This window comes from Saccostrea cucullata, unplaced genomic scaffold (assembly GCF_032062105.1).
Source record: "Saccostrea cucullata isolate Sc308-1 unplaced genomic scaffold, CSIRO_AGI_Scuc_v1 ctg180, whole genome shotgun sequence".
Taxonomy (NCBI): Eukaryota; Metazoa; Mollusca; class Bivalvia; order Ostreida; family Ostreidae; genus Saccostrea; species Saccostrea cuccullata.
The window spans coordinates 29,666-52,931 of record NW_026936265.1 but is presented as its reverse complement, the minus strand read 5'-3'; the positions used below and the strand labels follow the sequence as shown (position 1 = coordinate 52,931).

The following is a 23,266-nucleotide window of genomic DNA, read 5'->3' as shown; positions in this document are numbered from 1 at the left end:
ATCACTATATATACTTTCTGCTTTTCAAGCGGGAGTACAATACCTATCACGTGAAAAACAAGGCGTGTTTGTGAAACACTGATGCCCCTGTATGACAACATAGCAAAGAATAAACTTTTCTTAAATGCAAACTCACTGGAAACACAATTCTGAAATATGAAAGTAGGCCAAGGTTATAGTTTTTTCATATGTACGGAAATCTCCAAGGTCAAAAGTGGGTCAAACTCCAAGGTCAAAAGGTCAAATTTGGTGGAACCCAAAGAAAGGTCTTGTCACAAGGAATACACATGTGAAATATGGAAGTCGTCATAGCTCCACTATATCAAAAGTTATGGCAAGGTTAAAGTTTTTGCGGACAAACAGAGACAGAGAGATAGACTGACGGACATGACAAAAACTATATACCCCCGAAACTTTGTTTACGGGGGCATAAAAAACTGGAAGTGGAATTTTGTTAAAATAAATCCGAATATAGGACAAAATTTGTAGCCGTCAACCGGCAAGTGGTGGCATCTCCATATGAGTGAAAAATTCTCCACAGGGACGTTAAACAAGAAACAAACAAACCAACAAACACTGTATCTCAAACGGATATTCGCCGTAGAAAAACGAAATTTTAAGAAACGATTTAGGAAATCTTTTTTTAATAAATTGTTTTTAACTTAAGAAAAAACATCTTAAAAAAGTAAGATGTATTTTGAACAATACCTGTTTAGTAAATAAACAATACTGATTGGATTTTACACGAATTCCCTATTGTTCCACTCATATTTCTTTTTAATCAGAATGCTGCTGTATAACAACTAGCAAAAACAAAATGTACGAAATTAACGTACAGAAACTTTATGGGATGAAAGATAAATGCATGTTGTTTTGTAAATTGTGTAAATGGGCATTCGGCTAAAAGGGGTTTTGAAATTTTTTTTCTTCAGTGGATTTGTGGGAACAAAAGCTCGAAAAACAAGCTTTCATTTTTATGAAGATTTTGTATAATTAGTTTAAATGTAAGAAAGCTTTCCCATTGTAATCTTCGGAGTTTTATTGCAATCTCAACCTGCTACATGTACCAAGGATTAATTCATTCTGGCTGGAACACGAGTCTACGTTCTGCATTGGAAAGACTGCATATTCGTCGGTTATTAGTCCCCTACCGGTGAAACCGGAGGGGACTATTGGTTTCCTCTGCGTCTGTCCGTCCGTCCGTCCGTCCGTCTGTCTGTCTGTCTGTCCGTCCGTCTGTCTAGCTGTCTGTCCCCGACTGTCTGTCAGTCTGTCCCACTTGGTTTTCCGCACTTTTTTTTCTAAACGCTAGCAGATACTGAGCTGATTTTTGGTACGTGGGTGTATCTTGATGAGTTATAGACCAAGTTTGAATATCGTTCCGATTCAATGATTTTTTACGGAATTACGGCCTTTTAAATTTTTCAGGGTTTTCCGCACTTTTCTCCTAAACGCTTGCATATATTGAGCTGGTTTTTAGTTTGAGACTTTACCTTAATAAGTTATAGATCAAGTTTGCATTTTGTTCTGCTTAATTGATTTTTTGAAAGAATTGTGGTATTTTTATTTTTTTAATTTTATAATTGGGTTAAATATAGGGTTCGTGATGCACTACATTTATGTCGTGATGCACTCAATTTATGTTCTTAACGAGATTGTCATGAATTGAAACTTGCTGGATAGCTTTTATAAATTGATTAGTTATAGATCAGTTTTGCATTTCATTCTACTTAATTGATTTCTGAAGGAATTGTGGTATTTTTATTTTTTTAATTTTATAATTTGGTTAAATATAGGGTTCGTGATGCACTACATTTATGTCGTGATGCACTCAATTTATGTTCTTAACGAGATTGTCATGAATTGAAACTTGCTGGATAGCCTTTATAAATTGATTAGTTATAGATCAGTTTTGCATTTCATTCTACTTAATTGATTTCTGAAGGAATTGTGGTATTTTTATTTTCTATTTTTTAATAATTGGGTTCACAATAGGGTTCGTGATGCACTAAATTAATGTCGTGATGCACTACTGGATTCATGTTCTAAACGAGATTCTATCAAATCAAAGTACTGAGGGATCATATGAGATGACTTAGGTCACGTGATTCCATTCAACCAATCAGTGCTTAGTGTAACGCGATTCCAAACAAGACACGTTATATTTTCGACAAGGATTTTCAGTCAAATTTGGATTGTTTATAGTGTTTATCGAACTGATATTGCTGTATTTTCAGCTATAGCAATACGAAGTTTTTGTTTATTTTGACACTTCGTGTCATTCACCTTCGTTTGCTTGTGTTTTGGGTCAAAATCTTTGACCCTTAACGAGTGCATTGTTTACAAATAATGGCGAACTTGGCCAATGAACCTAATCGTTTGAATAGCGATGCTGTCTTCGACAGTTTGGTTGCGGGAGTTCAATCCCATAATGACAGAAATCAATTCTTGTCCATTAATTGTTGTGCCTGAAGCTGCAAGAGAAGAAACAGTTCAAACTGTTCAGAGTGATTGTGTAGTGGGCGGAGCTTCGCCTGCTTTCCCGCCATCGATGTTGATGGACGCCCAGAAGACCCAGAATGCTCTGCGCCAAACAAATATGGCTGCGCCCATGGACGAAGACGATGATGATGATCATGTGCAATGGAAAAAAACTGTTTTTTCAAAACCAAAGTATACTTAATCATCTCATGCGGCAAAGACCATTGGTTAATACCACTGAACAGCCTGTTTCTAAGAAACGCAAGGCACGTATTACCATTCTGACATAAAACAATAATTTCAGCAGTAGTTGTGCAGCTAAAAAATTTCATAATTAAAATAGAAAGGCAATATTCAAAACAATATTATAAATAAAATCAGATTAAAAACTCTGTTATTGAGAGATCTAACACTTCAAGATAATATGATGTAGTTTACATGGATAATTGTGTTTTCAGGTCGCAAATGAGCCTGATGAACTAACGTCGGACAATGATGTCGAAGAAACTCTTGATGACCTGATATCCAAAGTGCAAAAGGATAAAGACGAGGACAAGGATGAAGAGGATTTCTTAGAATCATTAGAAGAGTTTATGGTAAAAGATGACAAAACAGGACCAGCTCTAAGTGCTGAGTTAGCAAAAGTTATCAACACAAATTTCCAAGTAAGACCATCTGAAGACAAGGCAAAAAACTTGTGTGAAAAACACAACAGACTCGAAAACTGCTCTAACATGACGGTGCCCCGTATCAATGAAGAAATATGGCCATCGTTAAAGAAAAAGGCACAGTCAATAGATTTTAAAATTCAGAAGTCCCAAACAATTGTGTTAAAAGCTTTGAGCCCCGCTTGCAGCCTTTTAGACAAATTGATTTCGGCAAGAAAATCAAAAACATCGGAAGTCACAGATATGAAGGAATGCCTTGAACTAGCACAGGATACAGTAAAATTGTTGCAATTAGCTTTTACAGATTTATCTCACAAACGGAGATATTTAATCCGGCCAGAATGGAAACAGAGTTATAAACCTCTGTGCAATGATTCGAACAAGGTCACAGAATTCCTCTTCGGGGACAACGTAGATGAAAAGATCAAGAAAATTGATACCTCAAAGAAAGTGAGCAAAAAACTCCAAGGATACAGTTTTCAAGGGTCATCTGCAGGAAAAAATCAGGGAAGCCATCAGAAATCTTATGGATCTGGCTACAGATTTAGTGGAAAACCTCAGACACATGGCACCTACTCCCATTCCTACAAATACGACCAAAACAACAATGGGTCTTTTTTAGGGAAAGGCAGGGGCAGGAGACCACCTCAAACCCAACAGAAGAAGTAGACAATTCTACTCAACCAACAATCACAGACATAGCTCATCTTGACCATTCTGTAAGTACAGTTAATAGTGAGGAAAAATGCAACATTCTTGAAAAATTTCATAATACACCTGATAATTTCTATGGTGGAAAAATTTGTTCTTATTTTGACAAATGGAAGGAGTTAACATCAGATAGGAAAATTCTTAAAACTGTACTAGGATATCAACTTGACTTAATACAGTCTCCTTTGCAAGATAGGGTTCCTCATCAAATAAGGTTCTCTCCAGAAGAAATGATTGTCATTGATACAGAAATTCAAAAACTCCTTGACAAAAAAGTGATTGAAAAGACAGAAAGAATGGAAAATGACTTCATTTCAAACATTTTCACTAGGAAAAAACATGATGGAACTTTTAGATTAATTCTAAATTTACAAGATTTGAACAAGGATGTTGAATATCACCACTTCAAAATGGAAACAATAAAAAGTGCTTTGTGTTTAGTAAAGCAAGATTGTTGGTTGGCTTCGGTAGACTTAAAAGATGCCTACTATTCTGTACCAATATATTCCGCAGACAGAAAATTCTTAAAATTCATATGGAGAAATCAGTGTTTTCAATACACTTCTTTACCTAATGGATTATCTTCTGCCCCACGTGTGTTTACAAAACTTTTAAAACCAGTTTTTTAGTACATTGAGAAAACAAGGATTTGAAAGTGTACCATATATAGATGACATTTTATTGTTAGGTGATAGTTTTGAACATTGTGCTCAAAATATAGGAAGTACATCAACATTACTTGACAATTTAGGATTTACTATTCATCCTACCAAATCTGTTGTTGAGCCTGTGCAAGAAATAGCATTTTTAGGATTTCTCATAAATTCTAAGAAAATGATCGTTTCTTTATTGCAAGACAAAGCAAAAGATATAAAGGATCTAGGGTCTAAATTAATTATCAAACATGAAATCCAGATAAGAGAGTTGGCGCAGCTTATTGGGAAAATGGTTGCAGCTTCACCAGCTGTCCAACATGCACCTCTACGATACAGAAATCTTGAAATTTTCAAAGATAATATGTTACGACAAAATAGAGGAGATTTTGACAAAAAGATTCTTTTGACCGTTGAATCTATTAAGGACATTTCATGGTGGTGTGATAATATTTGCACAAGTTCAAAGGCCATCCTAATTCCTACATTATTTTAGAAACAGATAGTTCTCAAAAAGGATGGGGAGGTTGTGAAATCAAGTCTGGCAAGAAGACTGGTGGAAATTGGTCATATGAAGAAAGGCTTTATCACATTAACTATCTAGAACTTAAAGCGGTGTTTCTGAGCATTAAGACATTTTTTAGCACATCAGAAAACACACATATACAAGTTAGATTGGACAACATGGTGGCTATGCATTATATAAACAAAATGGGGGGCAGAATTCCTGAACTCAATTTGTTAGCTAGGGATATCTGGTTTTGGTGTATAGCAAGAAACATTTTTATAAGCGCCTCTCATATTTCTGGCATTGACAATGTAGAAGCAGATAGACTGTCACGCACTATTAATGATGATTTAGAGTGGAAACTGAACGAGACTGTTTTTGACAGTATATGTCAAATATTTAACTTAAAAAATGGAATTGACTTGTTTGCATCCAGATTAAATCATCAACTTGATAGATATGTGTCTTTTCTCCCAGACCCCGAAGCTATTGGTGTTGATGCATTTTCTTTTCCTTGGAAAAATGACAAATTTTATATTCTTCCTCCTTTCAGTATGCTGGGGAAAGTATTGCAGAAAATTCAGCAGGACAAAACAAATGCAGTAGTAATAGCACCACTGTGGCACACACAAGCGTGGTTTCCAGCACTTCTGAAAATGATTTATCTGCAACCTTACCTTCTGAACAACAAAAACATCCTTACAATGCCAACAGATCCGAACAGACAACACAGGATTCCAAAGCTGAAGATGGGATGTTTTCCATTGTCCGGAAACTTCTTCAGGACAGAGGAATATCGGAAGACCTTGCCGTGGTCATTTTCAACTCCTGGAGGAAATCTTCTCAAGGACAATACTGGAGTTATATCAAACGATGGTTGCAATTTTGTGATTCAGGGAAAATTGATTCATTTAATCCAACTGTAAATGATTTTCTTTGTTTTTTACAAACTTTGTTTGACCAAAAATTGTCATATAGTGCAATCAATACAGCAAGATCTGCTGTCTCATCATTACTTTCACTGTGTGGTAAAGAAAATTTTGGATCTCATACTCTAATTAAAAGATATTTAAAAGGTGTTTTTGTCAAACGACCAACATTACCAAAGTATAGCTGCACATGGGATGTGTCAATAGTTATAAATTATTTGAAAACATTATATCCACTTTCAGAATTGTCTTTGAAACTTCTGTCATGTAAAACTCTTATGTTATTAGCTTTATTGACTTGTCAAAGAGGTCAAACATTACATTTGTTAACTGTTGATGATGTAGTTGTAGGAAATGATTATGTAGAAATTAGATATAGTTCTTTGTTAAAAACTTCCAAACCAGGAAAGCATGTAAATAATGTTAAGTTTCCAATGTATGTAGAAAAGGAATTGTGTATTGTGAGGACACTATGTGAGTATTTAGAAAGAACAAAATTTATAAGACAAAATAAGAAATTGTTTGTCAGTACTATGAAACCTCACAAGGGTGTTAGCAGAGATACCATAAGTAGATGGATACCTGATACAATGGAAATGTCGGGGATAGACATATCTAAGTTTTGCCCACATTCAACACGGGCAGCTGCTACTAGTGCCGCTCATAAAGCAGGAGTACCAATAGACATTATCATGGAGAAAGCTGGCTGGTCGAACGCTAGTACTTTTCAAAGGTTTTATAACAAACCGATACAGACATCTGCACAGTTTAATGAAAGTATTTTAAAAAGTGTTACTTGATTAAATTTGATATGAAGAATGTAAATAAATGGAATGTTCTTTAGTTCTACTCTTAATTTATTTATTTATGCATAGACAAATACATCAGCTCTGAAATCTCATATGATCCCTCAGTACTTTGATTTGATAGAATTCTTAAATTAAACGAATATAACTTGTTAGATGAAGTTTGATTGTAATTCTATCAAATCAAATAGTACTGAGGGATCAGATGCCCGCCACAATTTTAATGTATTGTCATTAGTAAATAATAAACCCACCCTTGGGCATTTAGGTTTCAGTAGATGTAATTGTCTATGGTATCTGAAGTCTGATTGGTTGAATGGAATCACGTGACCTAAGTCATCTCATCTGATCCCTCAGTACTATTTGATTTGATAGAATTACAATCAAACTTCATCTAACAAGTTATATTCGTTTAATTTAAGAATTATCATGATTTGAAACTTGCTGGATACCTTTATAGTGACAAATATAGATCAAGTTTGATTTTTCCTGGTATAAAATTATTGTTCAACCATGTAAAATAAGCTGTTCTGATCAAAGCATTTGTGTGTGTCAAATGGCATTCAAAGACGTCACGAGTCTTTCTAAACGTAAGGCAGATCTAATACATTTCATTCATATTCAAGTAATAACCGAAACGTCCATATTTAAGTAACAATTTTTCATACACAGGCTCTAGTAAAATGACACCCCAAAGAGAAAAGGGGAACCCGGTAGGGGACATGTATTGCTTATGCAATACTCTCAGAATGCTTGTTATAATTGCATTTCTTGAGATTAAAGTTGTTTTTCTTCCTATTTGTTTTTATATCTTTGTGTCTATAACGACGTCTCATTCTGGCCCCATACATAATGAGCTCTTGCTACTGTTCTTTTTGAAGTTTCAGCTTCTTTCTCTTTAATTTGGAGGCCATGTCCATTTTAAGAAATCTTTCAACATTTGATAAGTACCTTCCCTGGATTCGATTAACGGTTTAGACTTTTAACTCATAACTTGGTAAAAATTGAATCTAGGAAAATAATCTTTAGTAAAGTAATTTTTGCCACTACTCGTATTTTACTTCCAAAGACTAAACAAGATTTTATACCAAATACAATAAACTGTTTGTCAATTGTGAACTTAGCCAGTACAAAATTATCAAAACACGACAAAACATGTCTGAAATGCTAGTAAATTCATTTGCATTTGTGTATGAGTTTTCAACACATATTGTCCAGTACATGAATTTCAAATAATTTTTATTAATAAAATGAAGTTTTTTAAGGTCTTTTCAATTGAAATACTAGTAAAATCCCGTAAGTTACTACCAGCATTTATTATTAATGAAATGTGTAAAATTGTGTTGATAGTAGGGAAAAACGTTTCTAAAGGAAAGCAACAGAAGAACATTTTCAAGACTATGAAGGCAATGATTTGCAGATATATCTATCAAATCTGTATCTTTAACTATCCTCTTTATGAACCCTTTTCATTTACTCCTGAATGTTTTACTCTTTTCCTAGTTATTTTGAGTGATTTACAAAATGTACCGGTCATCTTTATTTGTAAAGGTATTTAAGGTAGACATATTTATAAGATATACTTTTTAAAAATACTTTACCTGAATAATTTGAAGTAAGAATTCTATCACGTGCAATTAATTTGGTCACACGTTAATTATTATATGATGACTAATATGTAACTTGTGTCCAAGTGAAGGATTTCTTTGTCTACTGTTCCTTATTGTGTTATTAGATAGACTTTTTAAAAAGATTTTAAACCATTATTTCTTTAAAATTAATGATCAATAAATAATAACATGTTTATTTTTTTCTAATATCTCTTTGGAATTAAAATTAATGATCAATAGATGATAACATGCTTTATTTTTTTTCTAATATCTCTCTGGAGAGTGTTTCTTGTAACACCTGTAATTAATTTTTAATGATTGATTCGTTTATGTTAGCAAACAAATAAGCTCCCTGCCCTAGAAAACATCCGCTTATTTTTCTATTACCAGATTTTTCGTCGAATGAGATTCTCGCGTCATGTTTTTTTGATTAGATAGATCAATGAGTATGATTTGTTTCTTGCTATCATTTGCTAGAAAACGAGGAAAGTTAATTTTAACAAACTGTGAATGAACATAGAAAAATATATTCATTAATTTGCACCCCTCTGGAAAGTATTTTTGATATTTGTTGGAATAACAGATTTTCTTAAATTTAATGATACAATTATCACTTTTTTTGATGAATTCTTAAGTGCCATTCGTTTCTCATACTAATTATATATAAGAATTATGTTTTACAAAATTGAGTAGGTGGTTTGTAAATGAAGAAAACATATACATGTAGTAGGTGTTAACAAAGACAGTATTGGTTTTAAACATGTCACTTCATATAAAAAGTAGATAAGTAATCACTTTTGTTTAAGGGCCAAGACTTATATTTCTCTCATTTTTAGAGCTGTTTTAGATTTTTCCCTAACATATAATTTATAATATGGATATATCTTTCCAACCATTTAAAAAAAAAAATTATAAATTCTCTGAATGACTGTCAAAAAAAAACACAAACAAGTATACAAAAATCCTAGCAGCTTGTCAATGTTTACCAGCAGGTGATATACATGGTAAGTTCCTTTTGTCCATTTTTTTTTCTTTTTCTATGAGTCAAAGCATTTGACCCACATTATATCCAGATTTGTGTAAATATGAAACATTTCTACACGAGTACCCAGTTTGCTTATTGCTCATTAATTTGTAGCAAGGTGTAGCAAGAAGATAAATGATCCAATCAAATCTTTCTAATAAATTAACAAACGAACTGCATGAAGAGTGATAATTTTGCAATTATTCCAATCCTTTTGCTACATTTATTAATATCCCTACATGATTAACACATTTTTTTTTTCATTTTTAAACCAACAATGAACCTATTTGTTAACTAAAAACCAATTTGTTTTTCTCCTCGAAAGGGATTTAAACAAGGAAAATTAAGCAATTTAGACTTCCTTTTGAAACAGAAGATATACATGAAATTGGTTAAGGTATATAATGTTGAGTAAAATAAATAACTTCCTTCTATTATTAAGTGTGCGAGGGTCATTCAAATAGTTTTGTCCTTAGTGGAAGGAATGAAAAAAAAATAAGGACATAAAATAATTTGCATTTCTTTATTTCATTCCTTCAAAGTACTCCCCTTTAACATGTATACACTGTTTTAGTCGAGAGATCCTCTCCTGAAAAGCTTTCCCATATTCCTCTTTAGGCAGACCCTTCACAAACTGATGAATTGCGGAGCCAAGTGATGACCCAGATTATAGCGTCTTCCAGATAAATGTCTTTTAAGTTTTGGGAAAAGAAAAAAGTCACAGGGGGAAAGATCTGGAGAGTAAGCAGGATGAGGGATGACATTAACCCCTTCTTTACTGGGGAAATCTGTGACTAATTTGGACTTGTGGGCTGGATCATTATCGTGCAACAAGAAGAGATCATTAATACCAGTTTTTGGACATTTGTTTTTGTATTGCTGTTTAAGTTTATGCAAAATTTCACATTTGTACACCTTTCCAGTAACACTTTTCTTCTTGGGAATTGGAAATTGCAACACAACACCCTCCCTATCAAAGAAAATGGCTTGAAGAATCTTCTTTGTGCTCTGACAGCGTTTGGCAATAACTGGACGCTTTCCATGTTTTGTCATCCATACTTTATTATCAAACTTTCTCTGCGGCTGAAAATAATGCTCCCACGTTTCATCTCCTGTTACTACCGGTATGTCTGAAAATAGTCGATTTTTCCTCTTTTTGAATAGTGTGATCATGCAACGCGACTAGCTTTCTGTTCCTCATTCAGTAAATGTAGTATCCACCTTGCAGAGATCTTCCTGTAACCGAGATCTATTGTAAGAATTCTATGAACTGCTCCCATTGATATCCCTACTATTCGAGCTAAGACCTTAACAGTGTATCTTCCCTCTCTCTCCACTAAATCTTTGATTTTCAGCAAGTATTTTGCTTTACTAACCGTTTTTGGTCTTCCGGATCGTACATCATCTTTAACAGTTTCTCTCCCATCTTTGAATTTTTTCTAGCTATCTGGAAACGGTTCTGTATGACGGCTGTTGGTCTCCATAAATATTGTGCACCTCTTCGAATGTTTCCTTTGCTGATTTTTTAAGTTTAGCACATGCTTTTATGTAGCTTCTCATTTCTACTGTTGTATTTACTTTCTTTCCCATAATGAAACAATAGAGTATCACGTGTAGGGTATTTTCCAAACATGATAAATCTTCAAAAACTGAAGCAATTCTTTTTCTGCAAGGACGGTGTGGTTGATAATGAATTCAATGAACCATAACAAGTGTGTTTGAAGTGATCTACGTTCATTTTTATGGAGGACTTGGGAGGACAAAACTTCTTGAATGACCCTCGTAATATATAGAGAACAAATCGGTAATAAGTTTTGAGTAAGCAAATAGGTTCAATTCTGTTTTGAAAAGGAAATATTAAAAAAGTGGTAATCATATAGGGATAGTAATTAATATAAAACAAAATTTAAAAATGGTGGACAGTTAATGATCTCAAATAACTACATTGACGAAAATTATAAAATTATTGGAAAAAAACAAGGGTTTTTTTTTCTTAAGTCTTATTTTAGTTACATATATACTTACTTAAAGGAAAAAGAATCTCTTGATTTTTTTTTAGTAAAACAGTTTAATAAGTTAAAAGGAAACTTAAGGCTCTCTGAGCTTTGAGATCACAAAACTCTAAAAATATCAAGCTTCCTTTACTCTATTCTTAAGTAGAGGATACATCCCAGATAGCATGACTATGTTGGGCCAACATTTGTAAAAGGTTGTATGGTTGGCGTTGGGGGAACAACGTTGGGCCAACTTTGGACCAATGTTACCAAGTCAACCTTCTTGACAATGACAGAATTCCTATGTTGGCCCAATGTTGGTCCAACGTAAGCAACTTCCAATCACTTTAGTTCCCAAGGAAGGAAGGATCCTGGTGTTGGTCCAACGTTGGACCAATGTTTATAATACACCCTTAAAGAAAAGTGTATTTACAAGTTGGTAGTAGTATGTTGGCTCAACGTTGGCCCGATGTTTGTAAAACACCCTTAAAGAATGTGTCTTATCAATTCGGTAGTAATATGTTGGCCCAACGTTGGCCAATTGTTAGTAATACACCCTTAAAGAAAATGTCTTTTCAAGTTGGTAGTATTATGTTGGTCCAACGTTGGCCCATTGTTTGTAATACACCCTTTAAGAAAGTGCCTTATCAAGTTCAAGTGGTATGTTGGCCCAACGTTGGCCCGATGTTTCTAATACACCCTTAAACAAAATGTCTTATCAAGTTGATAGTATTATGTTGGTCCAACGTTGGCCCATTGTTTCTAATACACCCTTAAAGAACGTGTCTTATCAAGTTGGTAGTAGTATGTTGGCTCAACATTGGCACAATGTTTGTAATACACACAAGTGTTGTTTAAAAGATGGGATATTTATATAGGGCCAACGTCGGCCCAATTATTATATTGCCAATTAATTGATGGTGTCAACTTTATAATTAGCTGCTGAGCTTTACGTTGGGACAACGTTGGCACATTCTGAAATAATTAAGAGGACTTTCTATGTCCATGCCTATCATTGGATGACTGCTCTTGTTTAGATATGATATTTTCAATATTTTAACTTTGCACTTAAGTGATCACAGCACCAAAGAGTGTTTTATTATATTTTTTGAATTTTGTTTATGCTTATATTTATTTGTAATAAACCAGATAGCAGAACATGGTTGGTCGAATCTTACATTATGGTTGTATTATCTATGTTGGATTACCTTTATTGGGCCAACAATGGCCCAACATGGAATATCGATAGCTGGTTATGTATAATGGTGCGCTAATGTTGGGCTAACTGTTCGCATTATATCATAAAATTATTATCATGAGAGAAAATATTGGTTTGGGGATTGGCATCGGCCCAACGTTGGCCCAATATACCATGAATCTGACTGAGCATCATGGGTAGACAACAACCGGGCTACTTGTAATATCCGCGCCATTTTTAATCTGACACGAGCGAGCGTAATGAGACTGATACCTTGCATATATGCATCCACTTTGTAAGTATTTATAATATGTTTTCCTCGGCACAGCTGAATTAACGTTTAGTTTTTAAACGATATCATGTACAAATCTGCGCAAAGCAGACACGGGCAAGTGCAGAGGCCAGGTGCTGTTGGGTCAACACTGTACCCCCGATGGCATGCTAACATTGGGCCAACGTTAGACCAATGTAATCGGTTACATCGGGCCAACGTTGGCAAATGATATTGACCCAATTTAAGTTTGCTCATCGGCCCAATGTTGGCACGATATGTTGGGCCAACGTTGGCCCACTGTAGAGTGTTATTTCTACAGATATTTGCCCAACGTTGCGCCAACATTGGCCCAATGAATGCGACATTGTTTGACCAACGTCAATAGGAACATTGGGCCGATGTTGGTAAATGACGTTGGCCCTGTGTCATTTTGCTCCTTGGCCCAATGTTGGCCCGATATATTGGACCAACATTGGGCCAATGTGTATAAATATTTAATTGTTACAGATCTGTTTATTAACAAATCTCTGATCGTCTCTACAATTAAAAATAAATCTACAACCAATCCTACTTGAAAGTACAAGCTAGCTAAAATGAATTTACAAGGCTTGTTAAAATTCTTATTATTTATCAAAACAAAATAAATTATCAGTGATTAAATGTTTTGTTTTTATACAAGAAAAATAAATTAAATTATAAAATAACAAATGTGTTTTGATACAGTTAAAACAATAAATAATTTGCCCCTTATTTAGATTGAAATGTGTGACTAGTAAAATACATTTCCGAAGTCTACCACTTAATTTAATTATATACACTTAACTTAGAGCACATGAACAAACATTTTGAAAATGTTGAACTTGTTGAAGTTAAAACTAAATTTATTCACTACTAAACATAAATTGGGTTCTTTCAATTAAAATTTGTTCAGTGTAACGACTTTTCTATACATGTATTTTATGTAACATTGAATCAAAATCGTTGTGATGATGATGATGATCAAGCGTAGAAATGTTATGCATAAATGCCTTCATCATGCAAGCTAATCACTTAATCACACCATGAAACAAAAAAGACGGTTATTCCTTAATTGACAGCTTAAACATATAGTGATATACTTGTAAATTGTAAATCGTATGTTTACTCTTTACTGAGAAAAGTAACAAATGTATTAAGTACCAAATACTACAATTTTAGTGCTACTGGAGATTCTAAAAAGACATTCAGAACACAATCAAAGAATAGCTAAGGTATGCCAAGGACAGGGATGGGGGAGGAAGAAACGGACAGAGAAGAAAAGAAGGGGGAGGAAGAGACTCGGGAGAGAGAGAAGAGAAGACTTAAGAGAGGGATCAGATGGAAAGTGGCAGTGCCTAGCTTTTTTCTGTTATATACTGTGACAAATCTGTAGTTCTACCCTTTTCTGTGTCTGTTTGTCGGTTACAAACACGATGCAGGTGCCAGAAACATTTTTTTGTGTAAGTAAACAAAATGACCGGATTCATTTTAGTATTATTTTAAGAACAGGGGGGCTTTGTTTATTTGTTGGACCTGCTTATTGATACCTGCAATTTACTGAACTTGTGCATAAATTTACATCAGAGAGGGAGTATACAGTCATGTAACCCTACATGTATCACTTGAAGTGAGCATCAACTTTTATTTCTTTATAAATGTTTTCTTCATGTCCTGAGCAATAAAATACTAGCATGTTATAATTTAATTTTATATTTTGATTTCTTTTTCCTCAGTTTTTTAATTAATGCTATGAGATATATATTGAGAATATGTATTAAACTATTAATCTAGCATATATATATAGTATTAAAGGGCTTTTACCAGTAAACTGTACTACAAAACTAGTATAACCTTAATATATGTATTTGTTTGTCAATTTTGAGGACAAATGGCCAACCAGTGAAGAGCAAATGAGTTGTCATGATGGAGAGCCAATCAGATACAAACCAACGTTGGCCCAAAAATGATGTTTGCCTAATATTGAAAGAATAAGTGGCCCAACAATGGCTCAATAATATCCGTTCGTTGGTCCAGCAATAAGCCAACAAGTTGGTCTGATTAAGGGCCGATGAGCAAATTACCGTTGGCCCAACATTAATTGCTTACAATGGCCCAAATGTACAAAAATGACGTTTGCCCAACATTGAAAAAATACATTGGCCCGACAGTGGCCCAATATTTACTGTTACATTGGCCCAACAATAAGCCAACAAGTTGGTTTGATTAAGGGCCGATGAGCAAATTACCGTTGGCCCAACATTAACTACTTACAATGGCCCAATTGTACAAAAATGACGTTTGCCCAATATTGGAATAATACATTGGCCCAACAGTGGCCCAATATTAACTGTTACATTGGCCCAACAATAAGCCAACACGTTGGTTTGATTAAGGGCCGATGAGCAAATTACCGATGGCCCAATGTTGAATACAAACGGTGGCCCAACATAAGGAGCATTGTTGGCCCAACAAAGGTCCAATAACATCCTGCTATCTGGGATGTACACGTGAAAATGTAAGATAAATCTATGTATAATGTTAAACTTGGTACTATCAATTAAGTGTGAATAAAAACAAATCCCAGCTGGCGAATGAAGAAAAGAAAATTATTCATCTATTTAGAAAAAGGTTCATAAATTCACAAATGTTTGGAAAAAGAAAATATGTTAAGAAAAATATATGTTAATTATGGAAGGAAATCTTTACGTAAATAAATAACAAAGTTAAAAGGGGTGATGACAAATAGTGATCAAATTCAATCTCAAAAAAAAACAACTTAAAGCAATCAAGATCTGTAATTAGGGCGTGAAACACGGACTAACTCCCCCCCCCCCCTCCTTCCTCCGATACCAAGAGGCTAAATTCTTCTTGTTTTCTTTTTTTCAAATTTTAATTTAAGAGTTTATCAAAAAATTTGAACAGAGTAGGAATATCAAAGAAAAGTGAAAAGTTCCAGTTCCATGCAAAGAAAAAAATCTTCATTTCATTCCTGTTTGATTAAGAATTTTCAATAGGTGAAAATAACGAACAGTATTCGTTTAAAAAAAGCAACAACAACAAAGAAAAAATTGAAAATTCCAATGCTAGTGGTTTGGTCAGTCGCCTAGGAGGAGGAAACACCCCCTGCCTGGTCTCTTCTTCAGTGAGTCCTTGTTCTGAAAAAAATCTCTAAAGGGAAAAAAATAAAATCTATTTACATAAAAAAAAACAATTATCATTTTCATAAAGGATTGGGAATAGTTGCAAAATACCGTCTTAATACAGAAAATGTTTGTTATTAATTAGAAGGATTTGATTGGAGCTTTCCTCGTTTTGCCACAACTGGTCAGGTAATAATGAAATATCATAACTGAGTACTCATGTCAAAGTATTTATAACTAGTATTCCCTTAATGACATTAACTTTGTTATTCTTATTTATGCAATCATTTTCAGTTTAAATTACAGTTGGGATGGAAGCAAAATATCGATGGTGGTAATGAATTACGAATGTAATTGTTTCAACTAATTGGAAAATTGTTTATTTTAATTACGAGCAATTATCAGTCCAATACAACACATCTTGTAATGTTTGTATGTTTATAATGTTCATTTGATTCAACTTGATACACAACCATTCCCCACGATAAATCAAAGTCAAGGCTTTTTAAATTTCATGGACAGCTGCCTTTTCAATAAAAATGGAACTCGTTAATTAACTTACCTTTTCATTGGTCATTTGCAAAAGATTTTATTAAAAAACATTCTTATTGTACACAAAAGTATTCTGATGTTGACATTTAAAAATGTTTGAGTTTCTGATTGACAATATCTAATGAGTTTTTGGAGACCAGGCCTTGCAACAATCCCATGGGTACTAATTGCGCTCCGTTTTAGCAGACCTATTTTTATACTCATATGAAGCGAAATTTGTCCAAAATCTTATACGTGAAAAGAAGAAAGCACTTGCTGTGGCCTTCAACTCGACATTTAGATATATCGACGACGTATTGTCAATTAACAATGCTATTTCCATTCTTATAATTATGTCAATACGATATATTTATTAATGGTAATCTAACAACAAAGCCTTATGATTATCGTGCTGACTTTAGCTTTTCATTCGTCAACTTCTCTTACTTATGTAGCAATATGCCCCTATCTCTTGCTCTGCTCCTATTACTAGTATATATCAATAAAAAAATATCCATATGTTTCATTGTATTCGCGGTTTATATCACTCAGTTGATTCGATACGCAAGAAAATGCTGTACGTATGAACAATATCTAAAAAGAAGTAGGTTATTTTCAAACAAGCTATCGAAACAAGAATATTAGCAGTCTCGTTTAAAGTAATCATTTGGTAAGTTATATAGTCGGTACAATGACCTTGTTAGCAAATACAATTTATCATTAAGTGAAATGCTAACTGAATTTTTCATACGAATTGCTAGGCCATTATTTACACACTGAATTGTCGACAGATTTTCCCGTTATTTCCCAATCATTGACAAGGAGCAAACGGCGGGTGTTACCGATCTGCAGGGAATGCTCACTCCTCCATGACACCTGATTCCAGCTCTTGGGTCCTGTTTGGTCTACTCCTTATTTATATTGATTAATGGACTTTTGAGCTCGAAAACTGTTCATTATCTCCAACAATCTTTTGAATAAAATTACAAACTTTTATTAGTCATATTTTGTCTTCTGCATTTCCTTGTTACTCCAAGCATTTCTCTTGTTTCTTTGTCATAAAATTCCTAGTGTTCATATTTAATTATATCCCTTTACAAAATGTGATACCAAGATATCTTAGCACATTAAATGCCTCTTATGGTGTATCAATGAAACTCATGGAGATAACTAACAGTATTCAAGCTCAAAAAGTCCATAAAACAGTACAAAATAGGAGCACAGCAAACACGGACCTCCAAAACATCAGAGGTGGTGGAATCAGATGCCATGGAGGACTGAGTATCCTCTGCCAAACGGTCACACCCGCCGTGTGCTCCGTTTTTCTAATAATACTAGGATTTACTCTAATTTCGATGTGTATTGAATTTGTAAAGTACTTACCTTGTCATTTAAAAAAAATAAAAACATTCTGAAAATATTCTTGAGTTTCTGATTGATAATACCTGTGTAGTTTATCGTGATTGGGTCTCCAAATAATCGGCCGGAATCCCCATAGGTACCAATTGCGCCCCCTATTAAAAGAACTATTTTTGAATTTATATTAAGCATAATTCACTCAAAAACCATAAATGAGAAGAAGATATCACTTGCTGTGGTCTTTATTTCCACATTCAGATATATCGACTTAGTATTATCAGTTAATAATTGTTATTTCCATTCATATATCCCAGTGAGCTTGAAATAAAAGATACTATAGAGTTTTACACATTTCATTGTTTATGTCTCTAAATTGGTTAGATGCGCAAAAGCATGTTCAACGTATGAATACTTTCTAAAAATATATATTTTATAATTTAAATATCGTCACTCAGAAACTTATGCATCTTTTAATATCATCGTTGGAGTAATTGTGTGCACAATCAGAATGCTTTTTAACAAAATGATTTTGAAAGTAAATTTAAATAAGAAACGACAAGGTAAGTAAATTTACGAGTTCTATTTTCATTGAAAAGCTGCTGTCTATATAAAAAAAAAATACTTTAAATTTTCGCGGGTAATAGTTGGATTAAATTTTATTTGTAAAATCTTAAATATGGATGGCCTTCATTTTGGTAAAATTTTGTGGTTTGATAATCGGCCGGATTTGATTTCATTTATACCACTTCTTAATTTTTTTGTTGTTTCTGCGTCACCGCTGTAAATTTTAAAGAAAGGAATAAAGAAAGAAGCTTGATAGAACATTTACTGAAACCAGCTTTGTATTTTTTATTTTTATTTTTCGCTAAAAATACATATTGAAAATATTTAAAACTGACGTATGTGTTTGAGAAAATTCCTCCTTTCAAAATAAGTTGGATTCCTATTTGCAGAAAAAAAAACCCGGGTCATCTGAAATATAATTACGATAACGAGACTTACAAACAATGTTGTGCATATCACGTTTCAATGACTTGTCCATTTTATGCCATATGACATTTTGATCCTAGTTGCTGCATGTTACCGGTATGAAATGCATGTAAATACGATTAAAACAGATTTGATAGTTGCTGCATATTATGAAATGCATGTAAATGCGATTAAAACAGATTTTCATCTTGCATTATAATAATAATTCATACAAAAGGAAATATTGCAACGAATGAAAAACAGTTTTCAGTTTTTATTAAAGAGGCAGTTTCGCGTGACGTCATATTTAACATTTGTCTTGCTTCTTTGCAAAGGAAAAGAAAGGTTACCTCTCTTGTGCAGTGCGTCATAAGTTACTGGTTATTTACCACATTGTCCTGACTTTGTGACTGTTCTGTATCATGCAACTATCATGTGACATATACTTTTGTCTTTCATTTTGTTTTAGATAACAGTAAGCAAAGAAAACCTTAGCCCTAACTATACATGTATACCGGTGTTGTAGAGTAGGATTTCCCCCATAGCCAGCTTTCCCCTGGAAATCATACTCTAGAGTAGGATTTCCCCATGCACTAAGTGCCAAATGTCCACTCTTTCTTTCTCAGAGTAGGATTTCTCCCCTTGTTATAAAGTCAATATAGACTACAGCCGCAATATTTTTGTGGAAAAAAAGCACAGGCACTTGGGGTATGGACCCCTCTTCCAGTCGTTTAGGAAAACGTGGAAAATCCTTAAAAGTGAAACATTCCGTGTAGTCTTTACAAGAGCATGTACCGTGTAGTCTTTACAGGAGCATGTACCGTGTAGTCTTTACAGGAGCATGTACCGTGTAGTCTTGGCAAGAGCATGTACCGTGTAGTCTTTACAGGAGCATGTACCGTGTAGTCTTGGCAAGAGCATGTACCGTGTAGTCTTTACAAAAGCATGTACCGTGTAGTCTTTACAAGAGCATGTTCCGTGAACTCTAAAACAAGAGCATGTTCTGTGCACTGTTTACAGGAGCATGTTCTTTGTATCCTTTACCTTAATAGCACGTTCCGTGTAGTCTTTGCAAGAGCATGTACCGTGTAGTCTTTGCTAGAGCATTCCCGGTGTATCGTGTTTTGTGAAGTCCTTTGAAGAGCATGTTTTAAGAACATTCTTTAAAAACGTATTTTTAACCCACCTGAGCCGAAGGCTCAAGTGAGCTTTTCTGATCAAAATTTGTCCGTTGTCTGTTGTCGTCGTTGTCGTCGTCGTCGTAAACTTTTCACATTTTCATCTTCTTCTCAAGAACTACTGGGCCAATTTTAACCAAACTTGACACAAAGTATCCTTAGGTAAATGGGATTCAAGTTTGTTCACATGAAGGGCCACACCCTATTCCAAGGGGAGATAATTATGAATTAGTGAAAAATTAATGGCATTTTAAAAAAATCTTCTCCTCAAGAACCACTGGGCCAAGAAAGGTGAAACTCATATGGGAGTATCCTCAGGTAGTGAAGATTCAAGTTTGTTCAAATCATGACCCCCGGGAGTAGGGTGGGGCCACAATGGCTGATTAAATTTTACATAGGAGTATATAGGAAAAATCTTTAAAAATCTTCTTCTCAAGAACCACTGGGCCAGGAAAGATGAAACTCATGTGGAATCATCTTTATGTAATGTAGATTCAAGATTGTTCAAATCATGACCCCCGGGGGTAGGGTGGGGCCAAAATGGCCGATCAAAGTTTTACATAGGAATATATAGGAAAAATCTTTAAAAATCTTCTTCTCAAGAACCACTGGGCCGGGAAAAAGAAACTCATGTGGAATCATCTTTATGTAATGTAGATTCAAGTTTATTCAAATCATGACCCCCGGGGGTAGGGTGGGGCCAAAATGGCCGATCAAAGTTTTACATAGGAATATATAGGAAAAATCTTTAAAAATCTTCTTCTCAAGAACCACTAGGCCAGGAAAGATGAAACTCATGTGGAATCATCCTCAGGTAGTGTAGATTCAAATTTGTTCAAATCATGACCCCCGGGGTTAGGGTGGGGCCATAATGGTTGATCAAATTTTTACATAGGAGTATATAGGGAAATCTTTTAAATTCGTCTTCTCAAGTACTTCAAAGCCATGATTAGTGATATTTATATGGAATCATCCTCATGTAGTGTAGATTCAAGTTTGTTCAAATCATAAACCCCAGGGATTGGGTGTGGTCGCAATTGGGGATCCAAGTTTTACATTAAAATATATTTTTAAAAAATCTCCTTCTCAAGAAAAGCAAAGCCATGATTAGTGATAGTAGTATTTATATGGAAGCATTTTCAGGTAGTGTAGAAAAATAAAGCCAATTAAAGGGAAAAATCCCAAGGACATAAAAGCTTTGTTTAGTCATATTGATATGTAAGCCACCTCATGCATTGACAGAAGATTTAAATTATTCAAATCATGGCCCTTTGGGGTAGGGACGGAAACAATGGGGAATCAAATTCAAATTATTATGAAGTTATATATAGGAAGAAAATGTTTTTAAAAAATCTTTTTATCAAGAAAAGCAAAGCTATATGCTGTATTAATATAAAGGCATTCTCAAGTAGTATTAAAATTCAAGCTCCCCCCTCCCCCTTCAGTAAACTTTTCAGTTATGATCTGATTTGTGCTTTTTCCTAGCCAATTTGCTCAGGTGAGCGATGTGGCCCCTGGGCCTCTTGTTTACACTTTACAAAAGGCTAGACAAGGACTCCATTCAAAAGTATGTTCTGTGAAGTCTTTAAAAGAGCATGTTCTGTCTACTTAATACAAGAGCATGTTTTGTTCTCTTTACACGAGCATGTTCCATGTACTTTTTAGCAGAGCAAGTACTGTTTAGTCTTTACAAGAGCATGTTGTGTGTATTCTTTGTAAGGACTTTTTATCTGTGCTCTTTACGGGATTTTGAGATTGATTACAAATCTTTTTCTTTTACTTTTTTGTCCGTAGCATCTTGATGTGATGAATATATTTTTTTTTCAATATAAGCCTAGATTTCATTTGACACATTCGCCCCCTCCCCACTTTTCCGGAAATATAACGTTTTGCTGTTATAAGCGTTAATAATTAAATACTGGTTGCCCCCTCATCTACTTTTGGTTGCAGTATAGTAATAAAGTCAAGTGGGAAGGGTGGGAATATGCACGTGTGAATAAAATTTAGGGGTGAAAAAAAGGTTAGAACCTACCCCACACTCCCTCCCTATCCCAATCCTTTCAATTGGATTTTCAATTTTGAACAAATTTCCCTTTTCTTGTTAAGCTTTTCATACGTTATTCAGATAAAATGTCAAAACTTCTCAGACTACATGAATTAGACGTTTATAGCATGAAAAGTTACATGTGACGTCTCAAAATGTTTCCAAATTTTTTTGTCATGAAGAAATTCCGTGACTTGACTGACTGCATCAAAGCAATGATTTTCCAAACTTGAACTTCAACTCATCAAGATACACTCCCATACGAAAAATCAGCTCAGTATCTTTAAACATTTAGAAAAAAAGGTGCGGAAACCAATTTGGACAGTCAGAGGGACAGCTAGATAAACAGACGGACGGAGAGACGCAGAGTAAAACCTATAGTCCCTCTGGTTTCATAGATTTATTTCATATAAAAATAAATGATTTGACAGTTTCTGAGAAAAATGATATTTAAAATTTTCATTTTCATTCTTCCTATTTAATACACCTTGTCACCATAATAAAGGAGGGACACTTGTTACACTTGTACCACCCCTCTTTCCTTCAAAACATAAATATGTAGCAATTATAGTTTTTTTCGGGTGGGATTGGTCCGGGGGAAATCGCACTCTATAACTACTTTACATAGTAGGATTTCCACCCGAAAAATTGACTCTGGTATGGGATTTCTGTACGGGAAATCCTGCTCTAGAGTCAGTTTTCCTTAGGGGAAATCCTTCTCTAGAGTCAGTTTTCCGTAGGGAAAATCCTTCTCTAGAGCCAGCTTTCCGGGGGGGGGGGAAGATTTTAGGGGGGAAACCTATTCTAAAAGACCTGTATATTTCGCAGTTGCCTCTAACCATAATCCGTGTTTTCTTCACAAGAGCATGTTCTGTGTAATCTTTACAAAAGTATGTCCGTGTAGCATGTTTTGTGAAGTCCTTTGAAGAGTATAGTACACTCTATACAAAAGCATGACATGTGTACGCCTTTCAAAGGAACGTCCTGTGTATCTTTACAGGAGCACATTCTGTGTTCTCTTTACAAGAGCATGTTCCGTGATCTTTATACAAGAGCATGCTCCATGTATTCTTCACAAGAGCATCTTCTGTGAACTCTTTACAAGAGCATGCATGTTCTGTGCACTGTTTACAAGAGCATGTTCTTTGTATTCTTTACCTTAATAGCACGT

At 34.4% G+C, this 23,266-nt stretch overlaps 1 protein-coding gene and 1 long non-coding RNA gene across 3 annotated transcripts; one reads left to right on the top strand and one right to left on the bottom strand.

The window, feature by feature from the left end:
• The first annotated feature begins 2,474 nt into the window (after positions 1–2,474).
• Positions 2,475–6,814, top strand: LOC134245185 (uncharacterized). 2 transcript variants are annotated; one of them, XM_062727444.1, is made up of 2 exons: positions 2,475–3,868; positions 5,575–6,814. In XM_062727444.1, the coding sequence occupies exon 1, from the start codon at positions 3,075–3,077 to the stop codon at positions 3,816–3,818; it is 744 nt and encodes a 247-aa protein (XP_062583428.1). In that variant the 5' UTR covers positions 2,475–3,074; the 3' UTR covers positions 3,819–3,868; positions 5,575–6,814. The 2 variants fall into 2 exon arrangements, with proteins under 2 accessions (XP_062583428.1, XP_062583427.1); XM_062727443.1 differs by having other exon boundaries at positions 3,206–3,868.
• Positions 6,815–10,123: 3,309 nt separating this feature from the next.
• LOC134245165 (uncharacterized) lies at positions 10,124–10,816 on the bottom strand. The gene is made up of 3 exons (XR_009987363.1): positions 10,767–10,816; positions 10,306–10,473; positions 10,124–10,269 (listed from the first exon to the last, which is right to left on the bottom strand). It is a non-coding gene; the product is annotated as an uncharacterized LOC134245165 (long non-coding RNA).
• Between the last annotated feature and the right edge of the window lie 12,450 nt (positions 10,817–23,266).